Here is a 17,272-nt window from a genome sequence, read left to right on the forward strand (position 1 = left end):
ATTTTGAGAGTACTATGTTGAAATTATAAAATAAAGTAAGATAATGGTAATTTTATTAAGGTAATTAGAAAACAGAATCATCAGGGTAAAGGAAAGAAATTTAAGTGTAAAACCCAGGAAATGAAAACAGACCTTAAATTTTACTTGCAAATAACAGTATGAACTCACAATTTACTTTTCTCCTCCTCAGAAGTATGTGTTTCTAATCTTATGCACAAGATGAGCCCAGGATTTCTAATTGGGACAAAATAAGGAAGCTATTTAAAAACTATGGTCATGTCAAAAGCACATGAGAATCAATATATCAAATATGGAAGCATCTAAAAGAATGACTATAACTGATTGAAACACTTGTATAAAAAAATCCATGAGTTCATAATAGGAAGAAAACTTTGGAGGTTCCTAAAACACCAACTTTGTTTTGAAATGAGTCTATTGTTTAAAATCCTGCATTTATCTTGCCTTTTCTATACAAACTGCCTATCAAGGTAACAAAATAATCGAAGGAAAAACGCTAATAACTGTAAAAAGTACAAAAGAATAGAAGAATCACAATTTATAATTCCTAATAAAAAGAGTAGAGACAATAATTAAGGGTCATAAGTCCACTAAGTGAAAAGTTCATAAGATACTATGTTGAGGTGTAACTACCAGTTTAGAGAAGCAGGCAGAGAGTAACAAGTCCAACAAAGCCTCAAGGAATTGGTCAGCTAAGTCCAGAATGTGGAAAAATGTACAGGGCAAACAGTTTGTTTTATAAAATGAATGATGGGATGGAAGAGAGGGGCAGGGAGGAAACTTGTAGACTGAGAGATTTAAGGGACTGGCCAACCAAATGTGGGCTCTGGATCCTCTGGAAAGAACAAGATAAGGCCATGGCCAGAGATCTAAGCAAAGCAGCTATAAGTAACATGGCTGATGCAGAATTTAAGGCAACAATCAGGGACACCGGGGTGGCTCAGTGGTTGAGCGTCTGTCTTTGGCTCAGGGCGTGATCTCAGGGTCCTGGGATTGAGTCCTGCATCAGGCTTCCCATGGGGAGCCTGCTTCTCCCTCTGCCTGTGTCTGCCTCTCTGTGTCTCTCATGAATATAAATAAACTCTTAAAAAAAAAAAAAAAGGCAACAATCATTAAGGACATTCACTGAGCTTGAGAAAAGAATGGAAGACATCAGTGAGGCCCTTACCACAGAGATAAAGGAGTTAAAGATTCAGAGAATGAAGAGTGCAGTAAATGAGATTAGAAACACACTTGAAGGCAATGAGGCTGGAAGAAGCAGAGAGAGAAATTAATGACCTAGAAGACAAAGTAATGGGAAGCAATGATGCTGAACAAAAGAAAGAAAAATAATTTAAAATGAGAATAGACAGGATCCCTGAGTGGCGCAGCGGTTTGGCGCCTGCCTTTGGCCCAAGGCGCAATCCTAGAGACCCGGGATCGAATCCCACGTTGGGCTCCCAGTGCATGGAGCCTGCTTCTCCCTCTGCCTGTGTCTCTGCCTCTCTCTCTGTGTTTATGTGACTATCATAAATAAATAAAAATTTGAAAAAAAAAATGAGAATAGACAGGGAACTTAGTGACACTATAAAATGTAATAACATTCATATTATGGGAGTCCCAGAAGAAGAAGAGAGAAAAGGGGGCAGAAAATTTGTTTGAAGAAATAATAGCTGAAAAACTTCCCTAATTTGGAGAAGGAAACAGACTTCCAGATCCAGGAAGCACAGAGAACTCCCATCAAAAATCAAAAGCAGACCCACATCAGGACAAAAGAAGTCATTAACTTAAAAGGGAAAATTCATTAGGGCTTGCTGGAGATTTTTCAACAGAAACTTGGCAAGCCAAAAGAGAATGGCATGATATATTCAAAGTGCTGAATGGGAAAAATCTGTAGCCAAGGATACTCTATCCAGCAAGACTGTCATTCAGAATAAGAGTTTCCCAGAAAGACAAAAACCAAAGGAGTTCATGCCCACTAAACCAGCCCTGCAAATATTAAAGGGGACTCTCTTGAGTGGAAAGACCAAAAGTGACAGTATAAAGGCAGGACACACAAAAGCAGTAAAAATGAGTATTTCTCTAAAAATCAATTAAGGAACTCATACACACACACCTAAAAATGATATAAAATATAATTATATATGTCTAAGGATGCCTGGGTGGCTCAGTGGTTGGGCGTCTGCCTTCGGCTCAGGGCATGATCCCGGGATCCTGGGATTGAGTCCCACATTGGGCTCCCTGCATGGAGCCTGCTTCTCCCTCTGCCTGTGTCTCATGAATAAATAAATAAAATATTTTAAAAAATAATAATATATGTCTAAAATATGGGAAGGAGAGAAGAATGGGTTCAAACTTAAATAACCATCAACTTAATACAGACTGCTATTTGCAGAAGAGGTTATATACAAACCTAGTGGTAACTATATATCAAAACCACTAATAAACATGCAAAGAATAAAAAGAAATCCAAATATATCACTAAGGAAAATCGAAACAAGAAGGAGATAAAGAGAAAATCTCCAGAAACAGTCACAAAACAAGTAATTAAATGCAATAAATACATATCAGTAAATTACTTTGAGGGGATGCATGGGGTGGCTCAGCGGTAGAGTGTCTGCCTTCGGCCCAGGGTGTGATCCTAGAATCCCAGGATCGAGTCCCACATTGGGCTCCCTGTGTGGAGCCTGCTTCTCCCAATGCCTACATCTCTGCCTGCCTCTCTCTCTCTCTCTCTCTCTCTCAAATAAATTTTTAAAAAGTAATTACTTTGAATGTAAATGGACTAAATTCTCCAATCAAAAGGCAAAGGGTGACAGAATGGATTAAAAAAGCAAGACCCATCTCTATGCTGCCTCCAGAGATTCATTTAAGACCTAAAGACAGCTGCAGATTGAAAGTAAGGGAATAGAGAAACATTTATCTTGCAAATGGATGGCAACAGAAAGCCGGAGTAGCAATACTTGTATCAAACAACCTAGACTTTAAAACAAAGACTGTAACAACAGACGAAGAAGGGCACTACATCTAATAAAGGGAACAATCCAACAAGAATATATAATTATTGGGATGCCTGGGTGGCTCAGCACCCAATCAACAAAAAGATTTTATTTATTTATTCATGAGAGAACCAGAGAGAGAGAGAGAGGGGGGCACAGACACAGACAGAAGCAGGCTCCATGAAGGGAGCCCAATATGGGACTTGATCCCGGGTCTCCAGGATCACACCCTGGGCGGAAGGCAGCGCTAAACTGCTGAGCCACCCAGGCTGCCCCCCCGCCCTTTTTTTTTTTTTTAAGATTTTATTTAATTTAAATTAAATAAATATTTTTTGAAAAAGAAATATAACTATTGTAAATATTTATGCATCAAACAAGGGAACACACAAATATATAAAACAATACGTATAAATGACCTAATTGATAATACATTAATAGTAGGAGACTTTAAACACCCCATTACATCAATTAAACAGAAAAACAAGAACACAATGGCTTTGAATGACTCATTAGACCAGGTGGACTTAACAGGTATATTCAGAACAGTCCATCCTAAAAGAGCAGAACAGCATTCTTTTCAAGTGCACATGGAACATTCTCCAGAATAGATCACATCCTAGATCACAAAACAGGCCTTAACAAATTATAAAAGACTAAAGTCATACTATGCACCTTTTCTGACCACAACACTATGAAACTAGAAGTCAGCCACGAGAAAAAATCTGGAAAGACCACAAATACTTAAAGGTTAAATAATATGCTACTAAACAATGAATGAGTCAACCAGAAAATAGAAGAAGAAATTAAGAAATACATGGAAACAAATGAAAAAGAAAACACAATGCTCCAAAGCTTTTGGGACGCAGAAAAAGCAGTCCTAAGAGGGAAGAATATAGTAGTAGAGGCCTACCTCAAGAAGTAAGAAAAATCTCAAACAACCTAACCTTACAGCCTAAAGGAGCTAGAGAAAGAATAACAAAGCCTAAAGCCAGTCAGTAGAAGGAAGGAAATAACAAAGATTAGAGCAGAAATAAATGATACAGAAACTAAAAAAAAAAAAAAAAAACAACAGAAGAGATCAATGAAACCAGGAGTTGGCTCTTTGGAAAAAAATACTAAAATTAATAAAACTCTAGCCAGACTTAACAAAAAAAAAAAAAGAAGGGACCCAAATAAAACCACAAATGAGAGAAGAGAAATAACACCAACACCACAGAAATACAATTACAAGAGAATATTAAGAAAAACTATATGCCAACAAATTGGACAAGAAACGCATAATAAATCCCTAGACAAACTCCTACCAAAACTGAAACAGGAAGAAATAGAAAATTTGAACAGACTGATGACTAGCAAAGAACTTGAATTAGTAATTCAAAAACTCCCAACAGACCAGATTGCTTCACAGGCAAATTCTACCACACTTTTTTTTTTTTTAGATTTTTATTTATTTATTCATCAGAGAGAGAGAGAGGCAGAGACACAGGCAGAGGGAGAAGCAGGCTCCCCCCACAGGGAGCCCGACGTTGGACTCGATCCTGGGACTCCGGGATCACACCCAGGGCAGAAGGGAGGCGCTAAACCACTGGGCCACCCAGGCGTCCCCTACCACACATTTATTTTTATTTATTTATTTTTTCCTACCACACATTTAAAGAAGAGTTAGTACCTATTCTTCTCAAACTATTCCAAAATATAGAAAAGGAAGGGAAACTTCCAAATTCATTCTGTGAGGTCAGCAATACCCCAATACCAAAACCAAAAACTAAAACAAAACAACAAAATGGGACTACTGGCCAATACGCCTAACAAACCCAGATACAAAAATTCTCAATAAAATACTAGCAAACCAAATCCAACAATACATTATTTAAAAATCCCACAGTCAAGTGGGATTTATCCCTGGGCTGCAAGGGTGATCAATCACAATTTGTGATTGAATCACAAATCATTCAATGTGGCATATCATGTTAATAAAAGAAAGGATAAGAAGAACCGTATCATTTCAATAGATGAAGAGAAAGCATATGACAAAGTACAAGACCAGTTCATGATAAAAATCATCAACAAAGTACATTTAGAGGAACATACCTCAACATAATAAAGGCCATAGATGAAAGGACTACAGCTAATATCATCATCCTAAAAGGATGAGAGCTTTTCCTCTACAGGCGAAACAAGACTGGGAGATCCACTCCCACCACTTTTATTCGACATAGAAATGGAGTCCTCACCATGGCAGGAGAAGAGGCACTGAAATAAGCAAGGAAGAAGTTAAACTTTAATTATTTGCAGATAACATGATACTCTATTAGAAAACCCAGCAAAGACTCCACCAGAATTAACTGCTAGTACTGATAAACTCCATAAAGTCACAGGATACAAAATCAGTGTACAGAAACCTGCTGCATTTCTATTCACCAATAATGAAGCAGCAGAAAGATAAGTTAAGGAATCAATCCAATTTACAATTGTACCAAAAACATTAGGATACTTATGAATAAACCTAACCGAAGAGGTGAAAGACCTTTACGTTGAAAACTATACATCACTGATAAAAGAAACTTAAGATGACATAAAGAAATGGAAAGACATTCCACACTCACGGATTAGAAGAACAAATATTGTTAAAATGTCTATGCCACCCAAAGGAATCTACACATTTAATGCAGCCCATATCAAAATTCCAACAGCATTTGTTACAGAACTAGAACCATCAAATCTAAAATTTCCGTTGGAATCACATAAGACCTCAGATAGTCAAAGCAAGGTTGAAAAAGAAAAAGCTGGAGGCATCACAATTCCAGACTCCACGTTATTCCAAAGCTGTAGTGCTCAAAATGGTATGGTACTGGCACAAAAATAAGACACATAGATCAATGAGACAGAATAGAAAACCCAGAAATGAGCCTACAATTATATAGCCAATTAATCTTCAACAAAGCAGGAAAGAATATCAAGTGGGAAAAGGATTATCTCTTCCACAAATGGCGGGAAAACTAGACAGCATCATGCAAAGTAATGAACCTGGACCACTTTCTTATACATAAAAATAAATTCTAAATGGGTTAAATGTGAGACCTAAAACCATAAAAATTCTAGAGGAGAAAACAGGAAGTAATTTCTCTGACACTGGCTAGTGTCTCTGACACTAGCAACTTCTTTCTAGATGTCTCCTGGGGCAAGGGAAACAAAATAAAAAACTATTGGTACATCAAAATAACAAGTTTCTGCACAGTGAAGGAACTAAAAGGCAACCTAGGGAATGAGAGAAGATATCAGCAAATGACATATCTGACAAAGGATCAGTATCCAAAATACATGAACTTATTTTTAAGATTGATTTATTTAGAGAGAAAGAAGAAGCGGGGGGCCAGGGCAGAGGGAGAAGAGAGAATCTGGAAGCTGACTCCCTGCTATGCGTAGAGCCCAATGCAGGGCTCAATCCCAAGACCCAGAGATTATGATCTGAGTTGAAATCAAGAGTTGACCACCTAACCCACTGAGCCACCCAGGCATCCCAATAATCCCAATAAATCCCCCCTTTATAAAGAATTTATAAACTGAACACCCAAAAAACAAATAAAAATGGGCAGAAGACATGAGTAGACATTTCTCCAAAGAAGACATACAGATGGCCAACAGACACCTAAAATGTTCATCATCACCTACCATCAGGGAAATGTAAATCAAAACTACAATGAGCTATCACCTCACACCAGTCAGAATGGCTAACAGCAACAACACAAGAAACAACAAGTGTTGGCAGGGATGTGGATAAGGGGAATCCTCTTACATTGTTGGTGGGAATGCAAACTGGTACAGCCCCTCTGGAAAACAGTATGAAGGTTCCTCAAAAAGTTAAAAATAGAGCTACCCTAGGACTCAGGAATTCCACTATTAGGTATTTACCCAAAGAATACAAAATTACTAAATCAAAGAGATATGTGCACCCTAATGTTTATAGCAGCATTGTCTACAGTAGCCAAATTACACAAGTAGCCCAAGTGTCCACTAATGAATGGATAAAGAAGATGTGGGGTGTGTGTGTATAATAGAATATTAATCAGCCATAAAAAAGAATGAAATCTGGGATCCCTGGGTGGCGCAGCGGTTTGGCGCCTGCCTTTGGCCCAGGGCGCAATCCTGGAGACCCGGGATCGAATCCCACATCGGGCTCCCGGTGCATGGAGCCTGCTTCTCCATCTGCCTGTGTCTCTGCCTCTCTCTCTCTCTCTCTCTCTGTGTGACTATCATTAAAAAAAAAAAAAAAAAATGACAAAAAAAAAAAAGAATGAAATCTTGCCATTTGCAACAACATGGATGGAGCTCAAAAGTATAATGTTAAGCAAAGTAAGTCTGAAAAAGACAAATACCATGATTTCACTCCTACGTGGAATTTAAGAAACAAACGAGCAAAGGGGGGAAAAAAGAGCAAGAGAGAGACAAAGCAGAAAACAGACTCTTTAACTATAGAGAACAGATGGTCACCAGAGGAGAAGTGGGTGGGAGGATGGGTGAAATAGATGATGGGGATTAAGGAAGGTACTTGTGATGAGCACCAGGAGGTTTATGTACGTGTTCAATTACTATATTGCACACCTGAAACTAATATTACTGTGTATGTTAATAACTGGAATTTAAATTAAAATTTTTAAAAATTCAGATTCTAGGGCCCCACTCCATACCTATTAGATCAGAATCAAAGGATCAGGCATTTTAAAACAAAACAAAACAGCATTCTTGGATTCTTGGAGCAGCTGGGTGGTTCAGTCAGTTAAGCATCTGCCTTTGGCTCAGGTCATGATCCTGGGGTCCTGGGATGGAGCCCCCTGCTTCTCCCTATTCCTCTGCCTGCCACTCCCCTTGCTTGTGCTCTGTGTCAAATAAATAAATAAAATCTTTAAACAAACACACACCAGCATTCTTATAAGCTTCCCCACAAATTCAGTGCAGCCCAGCATAGACCTGCACCCAGCAGTTGACATCAGGTCTTAACATTCTCACTCTGAGATCCCACAGCTCCTAGTGGGCCCTAGACGGAGGCTACACTACCCAGAATGCAGGGAGAACAGCCTCAGCACAGTGCTGGAGATGGGAGTCCACTCAAGTTTTGATGGGCCAGTGCACACTAAGGAAGAGCATACAAGGAAAGGGAAAAAAGTTATGCCTAGAGGTTATATAGGGTGAGGGGAAGGGGGACCGGTGCCAAATAGACCTTTCCAGATTTAGAGACCAAGGCATATTTTTAGGCTGAGAGCAGAAACTGTTGGAGAGATAGGAAGACAGGCTAAGGTTGCACGAGTCAAAAAATGACACTAGTGATTATCTAGAACTGTGCTGTCCAGTGCGGTAGTCACCAGCCACATGGAGCTACTAAGCATGTGTGTGGCTAGTGTGACCTGAAATCTGCTAGAAAACTTAAGGTGCCCTAAATTTCAAAGATTAAGTAAAAAGAATGGGACGCCTGGGTGGCTCAGTAGTTGAGCGTCTGCCTTCGGCTCAGGGTGTGATCCCAGGATTGAGTCCCACATCAGGCTTCCTGCATGGAGCCTGCTTCTCTGCCTCTCTCTCTCTTTCTGTGTGTCTCCCATGAATAAAAAAATAAATCTTTTAAAAAAATTTAAAAATAGGGCAGCCTGGGGGGCTCAGCGGTTTAGCGCCACCTTCAGCCCAGGTCGTGATCCTGGAGACCGGGGATCAAGTCCCACGTCAGGCTCCCTGCATGGCACCTGCTTCTCCCTCTGCCTGTGTCTCTGCCTCTCTCTCTCTCTCTGTGTGTGTGTCTCTCATGAATGAATAAATAAAATCTTTTAAAAAATTAAAAATAAAGATTTAGTAAAAAGAAAACTAGTGTCTACTATCTCAGTCATTTTTGTACTGATTACATGTCAAACGTATATTATGGATATGTTAAATAAAGTATTCAAATTGATTTCACCTGACTTTATGTTTTTTAATGTGACTCCTAGGAAATTTAAAATTATTTATGAGGCTCCTTGAGGCTTACATATTTCTATTGAACAGTGCCAATCCAAAGGTTATAGAAGCCAGGACAAAAAAGAACACCCACCAAAAAAGAAAAAAAAAAATCTCTTTCTACAATCCCAATCTGCCTCATTCAGACAGGGCTGGCCAAACTGATGAAACAGCTTGACAACTAATTGTCAGTAGAAATGAAAGTATAATGGAAAAGATACAAAACATAATTTGTTCTCAGACACCATTTACATCCAGCAATTAATTCAGAGATGACCAGTACTTCTCATCCATTCTTAAGGCCCCACAGTGGGAAGGAAATCACCAACCAGCAAGCCATCCAGAGGAAGCCTGTGCACCAAGCACCCGCTAAGTTCTGAGAAAGACACAGGACAGGGAGGTGCCAAACCAGCCTTGGTATTTTCCACACTTGAAAGGAATAAAGAGGGATCCCTGGGTGGCGCAGCGGTTTGGCGCCTGCCTTTGGCCCAGGGCGCGGATCCTGGAGACCCGGGATCGATTCCCACGTCGGGCTCCCGGTGCATGGAGCCTGCTTCTCCCTCTGCCTGTGTCTCTGCCTCTCTCTCTCTCATTCTCTCTCTCTCACTGTGTGCCTATCATAAATAAATTTAAAAAATTAAAAAAAAAAAAGGAATAAAGAGGAACAGGAGCCTGGGGAAAGTCAGTCCTTTGCCCGAGTCACACCGTCTTCCCCCAAGCTGCTCTGGATTCTGACGTGCACACGTTCCCCACACCATGCCTGCCCCTGCTCCCACAACTGTGAGTGGGCAGTGAGGAAAGTTCTGGGTGCCACCCGGCTCCTTCCTCAACGATTCTGGCATCCATCAGATGTTCCTTCCTCCAGCAACCAGCCTCGACTCAGTGGTATGCGGTTAGGGTCCTTTCCAACACCCAGGCCGCCTCTCTGTTCCCCAAAGATAACAGAGCGAGCAGGGGTGTTTGCTGGCCAGCGGCCTTATCTAAGATCAACATGGCAGCTCCTGCATTCAGGGTTGGGATCAAGTGAAGGCTTCAAGCCTCAGCAGGTGCCTGGTCACCATAGTTGGGTTTGGGGGGGTGGGGGTTGTTTTGTTGTGCTTTGGGAGGAAGGGCTCTGAAAAAGCTGCAAGCTTCTCTGAGGACTCCCTATTTCTCCACACCCTCAAGCTAAGAGGTCTAAGCTGAGGTGGCCAAGAAGGGTAAAGACCTCCGGTGACACACATGCATTCTGCTGGGGCTAAGGGAGGCGAGATGCTTTCCATCAGAGGGTACTTAATCCCCCACCTTCCACCTTCTCTACAAGGGCCCCCAACCCAGGGGGCCGGTCATTTGACAGTCAGCTGTCTAGTGCTCAAATCCTAACTAGCTCCCCGGCCCAATCACACCCCACTCAGTGCAGATGGACTTTCTTGGAATAGCACGTTTGCTGTGCGGTCAGGACGGTCTAGGGGGAAGGTACCGCAACCTAGCAGCCAGGGACCAGGAAGCTGGCACCCCAAAGCTGGCACCGCCACTGAAGGCTCTGTGGCTTTGAGGAAAGTGGGGCCTTTCTCGCGTTCAGGGTTCCTTCCAGTGAAATCAAGGTTCAGCCTCCCACCTCTTCAACGTCTTACCGACTCTTGTAATCTACAGTTGTGTCACTCCTCTGTCTGAGAACTTTCAGGGTCCTCCCTCCTGCAGATAAAGCCCAAACTCCTTGGGCTAGCAGCCTTCAAGGCTGGGCATAACCTGACCCTGATCTGCCTTCTAGGCCTTTCCTAATAACCTCCTCCACTGACACCCTCATCCAAGGCAGCCAGTTTTCTTGTCATTGCCCCAAATGTTCTACTCCCACGCCTTCTGTTCACCTTCGCTCACGCCATTCTGCTTTCAGGGGTGTCCTCCTTCCATTTCCACCATCTGCCTCTTTCATGGAGCTCTTCCTAACCTTCCAAGCTCCCAGCCCCAGCTTCAAGGGAGTTCCTCCTTAGAAATGCTAGAATCTCTGGATGTAGACAGTTCACTTAGCCCTTAGGAGTCGCTGCCTGGGCATCCAATTAGATGAAGCTCTCCAGGCAGGTAAGGAATCCCCCATGATGTTAGTTAACTCTCCATCTGAGAACACATGACCTTGGCATACGCCTGCAAGCCCTGTAGGCCCAGAACACCAGGGGCGGTCGTGTACATGACACCTCAGGGGTTATAAAGGGTTTTCACACCCATCACCTCAGGTCATCCTCAAAGCCACTCAAGAGTGGCCCTGGCACAAGGAGGATTACTGGTGGTCTGCCTGGGGCGCATCAACTGAGGAGCAGTCACCTGCACCAGGACTGGGCCGCAGCTCCTCTGCCGCCAGGGCCAGGCTCTTCCCTCCTGGAACCTGGCCACAGGGAAGGGAGGCAAGCCAACTCATCATGCACCACCTGGAAGAAATGACAGGCAAAGCCACCGTCAGAGCCGGTGCTGCCACTCCTCCCAGCATACTCCTCATCTGTATCACGGGCTTGCCCTGGTCGTGGAAGCATGGGAACAGAAGCCAGGCCCCCCATGAGCTCCAGAGGTTTGTGGGAGCCAGAGCAACATCAGTCACAGAGAACAGCATGACAAAGCTCGAAAAGCTCTGAAAAATCTAGTGACCATCATCTCATTCTGTCCTAGAAGGAAGGGAATTTCAGGAGGAGGTGGGAAGCAGAGCAGCAGAGAGTAGCAAAGCTGGCCTAGGCCCCGAGGCACTCCCCTCACCCCACTTGAATCAGGGGTGAGCCCACTTGGGGACAGCTGCAGTGGGTGCACAGCCAAGCCAACCCAGCAATGTCTCAGGGTTTCTGACCTCTGTTGTTGACTTCCACCCAGAGCACATACCCATTTTTAGTGCCCAAGGAATGTAAAGCAGGCACGAGGAGTTAGGACGGAGCTGCTAGTGTAAAACAAACACAGGGCTTCCTACATAAAGACCAGCCAGCCACTGGGCACCACCTCCACCAGGAATCCCAGGTAGGCGTGCTCTCTCTACTCTCCATATGTGGGTTCATGGGTTTAGCTTCCTCTGACTGCTGGCCATCCACAGGCCCATCTGAACAAAGGGGTGGCTGCACAACATGGGGCAGCCTGGCTGCTCAGACACAGCTGGAGCACCCCCACAACCCCATAAACCCTGAAGACCCTGCTCCTTCAGCATCATGATCCTTCCTTAAGAAATGGCACAAGCTCCTTGGGGCCTGGGACAAATATGGGGAGTCCCACTGCCAAACAGCCTGGGAAGAGGGGGCGGTGGGCAGAGGGAGCCCCGCCAGCAGGGGTGGGAAGAGCTCTTCTACTCAACAGTGACGTCCCAGGTCCAAGTCCCCTCACCCTGTGTGCTGGGCTCATACCCGAGAGGGGTCTGGGGGACAGGGAGGGGAGGGCACACTGCCTGCAGACCCTCTTCTCCTACAGGCGCATCTGACACCATGCCCTCCCTGGGGACCATGTGCAGCCTGCTGCTCTTCAGTGTGCTCTGGGTGGACCTGGCCATGGCGGGCTCCAGCTTCCTAAGTCCCGAACACCAGAAACTACAGGTAAACCATCTCCCCACAAAGCCCCACGTTTGGATTAGGGTATCTGGCTCCAGCCTTGCCATGGGGCAGCCAGCTGTGTGACCTTGGCTCAAATTCTCTGGGCTTTCTCCAAGAGCACTAAGGACGACTCTGGGTCTGACTGTAGGCTCACACCTCCCTCTGCTTCTGGAAGTATAAGGGGGCTTAGGGCCCTAAGATAGTACCTCTTTCCAGCAGAGAAAGGAGTCCAAGAAGCCGCCGGCCAAACTGCAGCCCCGAGCCCTAGAAGGCTCCCTTGGCCCAGAAGACACAAGTCAAGTGGAAGAGGCAGAGGATGAGCTGGAAATCCGGGTTGGTTCCAGATTTATGCTTTTGTGGCAGTGGAGGGTTTGAGGGTGGAGGAGGGCAGGCTGTGAACAGGGATCCACTTACGAAAGAAATGTAAAATAGTACGCAAAAAGGTTGACTCCGAACTGGACTCCACCAGGTCTTTTCCCATCAAGAGGCAAATGTCTAAGATAAGTCATTTTGCTACAACAGAACGGGACAGGACAAGGAGCCATGAGCAGGGAACAGGAGGGGTGCAGGTCCACACCAGAGGATTTCAAAAGAGGGCCAGCAAACATGGTGCCAAGAGACACACAAGGAAGAGACACACAGGAAGAATCAGCTGGTCACAGCCTGAAGAGGTTTCCCCACAGCAAAGGGTCTGCTTGGCCCAGGGGCCTGTCCGACCCTGCCCGGGGCTGGAGCGCACCCACACGGCCCCACGCAGGCCAGCTACTGCTAGCCCGCAGCCAGCGGCCAAGCACCATGCCCCATCCGGAGATGAGACAGGACCAATCGGGCTGTCTCGGCTCCAGCAAATCTTGCACGGGCCAAGAGGAAGTCTGAAAATAGAGGGGGAGATTAGGACAGAGAGGGAGTAAAGGGATTATATAGGGGTTATCCCTGCAACCTTCCCAGGAAGCCAGCTGTGGTTCAGGGAATGGCCCTTATAAGCACTCAGGTGGCGACAGCTGCCTCCCTGCAGTGACACCAGAATTCTCCACCCCGGGGCAGTACTGAACCGTGGCGATCTTGGTGCTGCTCCTGCCTACTGATGGAGATTTCATTTACAAACTGTCTTACCCTCATTATATGCCGTTCAATCTCCACGACCACCTGTGAGGTAAGGTCAGATACTACTGCCCTCGTTTCATAGGCAAGGGACAGAAGTTCAGACAGATGAACTCGTGTTCCTGAGGTGCCACAGCCTGCGTGTGGCAGGGGTGGGAGCCGAGGGCAGGGCCACCTCCAGCTCCTAGCCCCCTTCCCCTCACCAGCCTGGCAAACAGAGCGTGCACTGTGGCCTGGGGCACCCCTCCCTCCCTGGTCACCCCTGGCCTGAGAAGCTGCAGTGCGGCCTGCCTTGGCCTCCCTCGCTCCCTCCCTCCCCACCAGCTTCTTCCATCAGGATGAACTCCCTACCAACGATCCCTCTGACCCTTCCTGGAACCTAGGGGTGTTCTCAGGTGCTTCCTCCAAGCCACATGTGAGATCTCCAACCCATCACATTCCCACTGACTCCTGCAAATCCTCAAACTAAAACTGGGGAATTTCCTGGTGAGACCCAGGCGGCACTCCCACTCACCCAGGCCGGGCTGGCTCTCCCCCACACCCAGACAGGGAAGGGGTCTCTGCGGCTTGAGGACTCAAGGCAGGGCTGGGACAACCAGAAGCTTCCAGTCCCCATGAAGGCTGGCCTTGGAAGAGTTAGCCCACACCTCAACTAGAACCCGAAGTCTGATATGTCCGGGAGGCACCGGGGCCACCAGAGGTGGGGAGGCCCACACCCTGGCTGTGGGGCTCAGCACACACTCTCTCAGCCCCTCCTGGAGTTCCACCTTTCTCACCTCAGGGCCCCCCACCTTCCTCCAGATGTGTTGCTACCGCAATCCACTTTCAGAGCTGGAAGACTTCTGAGACCACGTTCTACCCCTTCCCCACCCCTCCACCCCGTATCAGGCCTTTCCAAGTCCCCAGAAGCATACCCCACCCAGGCGTGGCTGGGCTGCTTCTCAACAGTCCAGGTTCCAGGTGCCGGGCCAGCCAGGAGCACCTGGCCCTGATCAGTGCTCACATGGTTCCCAAGAAGTCTGCTCAGGCCATCTGACCAACCCCTCTCAGCCACAGGGTGGAAGAAAAATGAGTACTTGCTAATAGGAGGGAGCCAATGGATGGAGTTCCCTAAAATCACAAGCGAGTAATTCCCCACTCCCTCCGCCCTCCCCGTGGAGACAAGGAAGAAGGGAAATATTTAAAGGGAACAAGGAGCTACTTGTTTTCTTCATAACCTCTTGGAGCACATTTGCTCACATGTGAAATGGGAGAGAAACTGGGGCAGGGAGGCCCAGAGGACTATCCCCATCGTGGAGGCAAGGCCTTGGCCAGGCCTGGAGGACAGAGAAGCTCCAAGCTAGGTGTCACTGCAGCCCATGACTGGAAGCCAGAAGCGGTTCCCAGGCCACCACCCCACCCCTGCAGCCTCAGGCAAGTCCTCGACCCCTCCAGGCCTCCTGTTGGGGGAGCAGGGGGAAGAAGGACCAATGACAGAAGGCTCCCTCCCAACACCAGATCCCTTCAGTGACTTACTTAGACTTCGCAAGTGACTGGCATGCAGGTACCAGGTACCAAGGCAGCTACTAGAACAGAACAATAGTCTGCCCTCCAGGGGCGGAAACCATGATGTGGCTGCAAAGAGAGCTCTTTCCCCTTCTCCCAAAACTCTGAGCTCCAATAAATCATCTCCAAGGGTGCTGAGAAAGGAGGGAAAAATGGGGTGCTGTCCCTGTAGAAGGGAAGACACAGAGGCACAGAGAGAAGCAAGCACTTGGCTCAGAGCATCTCTCCAGGGAAAGGTCAGCTTGTCTGACCTTCCATGGAACAAGGAAAGGCCTGTGCTCAGGACAGGAGGAAGAGCCAGGAGAGGAGGTGAGGGCAGTAGACAGGCAGAGACCACTGCCCAGGCTAGTGCTAGGACACCGGGGAAACCCACTGTCCCCCCAGTCTCCCTACCAGAGCCTGAAATCCTACCACTGGTGACTCAACCTTATGTCTTCCAAAATCACAAGGGGGAGTGGGAGTAACCCACAGCTTCTTTGAGCAACCTCATTAGAGGAAGACAAGACTGCAAGCTAGTTTCCTCGAGATGGCAGGGGCAGTAAGAACGGACCTACGAAGGCAGAGTCACCTGGCTGAGCTGTACCCCTGTGGTGGCTGCTGAGCCACAGGCCCTCCTCCTTCCCCGCCCCTGTGAGGAGATCCTGAGAGCCCAGGGCCTGCTTCGGGAGGGCTGGGAGTGCCATGTGTTTGGGGTGGGATGGCAGGGTGTGACCTCTGACACCTCTGGGGTCTTCCTTGCCCCTCCTCCTAGTTCAATGCCCCCTTTGATGTTGGAATCAAGCTGTCAGGGCCTCAGTACCACCAGCATGGCCAGGCACTCGGGAAGTTTCTTCAAGAGGTTCTTTGGGAAGACACCAACGGTAAGTCCTTGCCCCACTCAGGTCATTTCAGTTTCCTTGGAGTCCCAATTGTGAGCCCAACCTATGTGTGACACAAGAGAAGTTTTATTCCCCTATCCCTGCCTCTCAAAAAGCTTCTAATTACTTTCCCCAATGTCTGCCGGAGAGCAGCCTGGGCTGGGATTTGTGAGTGGCTGGGACGAGGGGTGAGCAGTCTCTGAATTCCAAGAAGACACTATGTTCCAAGAACTAGCACATTAACTACCTCTGGAACCCCAATTTCCTAACCATAAAATGGAGCTAACACTCACTGTGAGAGCATAAAATTATTTGATGTTAAGTACTGCTACTGTATAACTTTACAAATGAAAGGAATTAGTGCCCTCATGAGAATTAAGCAAAGGTTTCTAGGTTTTGTTGCAAAGCTCTTCTTGGCTTGTAAAACAGAAACCACCCAATTAGCTTCTGATCATGGGGGCAAACACCTGCCTTTGGAGGCACACTACCACTGGCCAAGCACTTCCCTAACATGGCATCAAGTCTCAACCCCCACTGACCACATGAGGTAGGCAGGAGCATGGCACTCACAAGGCAGTGCAGATAAGGAAAACAAGACTCAGTTTTTAGGTGGCAAGAACAAGTCACACATTCCACACTCTGAGGTCAATACCTAACCCTTTCCCCCACCCCCATTACAACACACCACCTCTGACATCACCATTGTGGAAGAAAAGCCATCTCTGATGGCACCGGCAGGACGGTGGACACTGAATTTTGACGTGACCTCTTGCTTTTCAGAGGCCCTGGCAGACGAGTGATCATCCACAAGATGGGCCTGCCTGTTCTCCCCCCACCCTAGAAGCACTCACCTGACTTTTACACTGTTTCTGCAGCTACTCCCAGTTCTGAGTGGTACTAGTTGAAGAGGTGAATAAACATTCAAACCATATGCTGAATGTTCAAAGAAAAAAATTATTTCACCAAAGATGAAAATTTCACATTTGATTGAAGAAAAAAATTTAAAAATGTGTGGTCAATGGAAAGATAAAAGGAGGATATGTAGTAAGGTAGGCAAATATGCATGAAAGAAGGGGGTGGGGATGGAAGGGAGAGGAAGCAGATAGACAGCTCTTATAAATATCACAGCTTCCTGAGCACAGTGAAGTTACAATGAGAGCTTAGTAACAATTGGCAAGGACCGTGGACCAAGAAACTTCAGGTCACATCACCAGAGTCACCATCTGCTGAGCTGACCACCATCACAACAGGACAGTGGGAG

At 46.2% G+C, this 17,272-nt stretch overlaps 1 protein-coding gene across 1 annotated transcript; it reads left to right on the forward strand.

Annotated features, from left to right (window-relative positions):
* The first annotated feature begins 12,386 nt into the window (after positions 1-12,386).
* GHRL (ghrelin and obestatin prepropeptide) lies at positions 12,387-16,940 on the forward strand. Its single transcript, NM_001003052.2, has 4 exons — positions 12,387-12,511; positions 12,725-12,841; positions 15,906-16,014; positions 16,792-16,940. Exons 1-4 carry the CDS (start codon positions 12,404-12,406, stop codon positions 16,809-16,811), a joined length of 354 nt encoding a protein of 117 aa, NP_001003052.1. The 5' UTR covers positions 12,387-12,403; the 3' UTR covers positions 16,812-16,940.
* Positions 16,941-17,272: the final 332 nt, after the last annotated feature.

This window comes from Canis lupus, chromosome 20 (assembly GCF_011100685.1).
Source record: "Canis lupus familiaris isolate Mischka breed German Shepherd chromosome 20, alternate assembly UU_Cfam_GSD_1.0, whole genome shotgun sequence".
In the NCBI taxonomy this organism is placed as follows: Eukaryota; Metazoa; Chordata; class Mammalia; order Carnivora; family Canidae; genus Canis; species Canis lupus.

What these genes read in the sequence shown, in the direction of transcription:
- GHRL (NM_001003052.2), top strand. Translation starts at nt 12,404, where the DNA reads ATGCCCTCCCTGGGGACCATGTGCAGCCTGCTGCTCTTCAGTGTGCTC. An exon ending in CCGAACACCAGAAACTACAG is followed by an intron (nt 12,512 to 12,724) that starts GTAAACCATCTC and finishes ACCTCTTTCCAG; the next exon opens with CAGAGAAAGGAGTCCAAGAA. An exon ending in AGGATGAGCTGGAAATCCGG is followed by an intron (nt 12,842 to 15,905) that starts GTTGGTTCCAGA and finishes CCCTCCTCCTAG; the next exon opens with TTCAATGCCCCCTTTGATGT.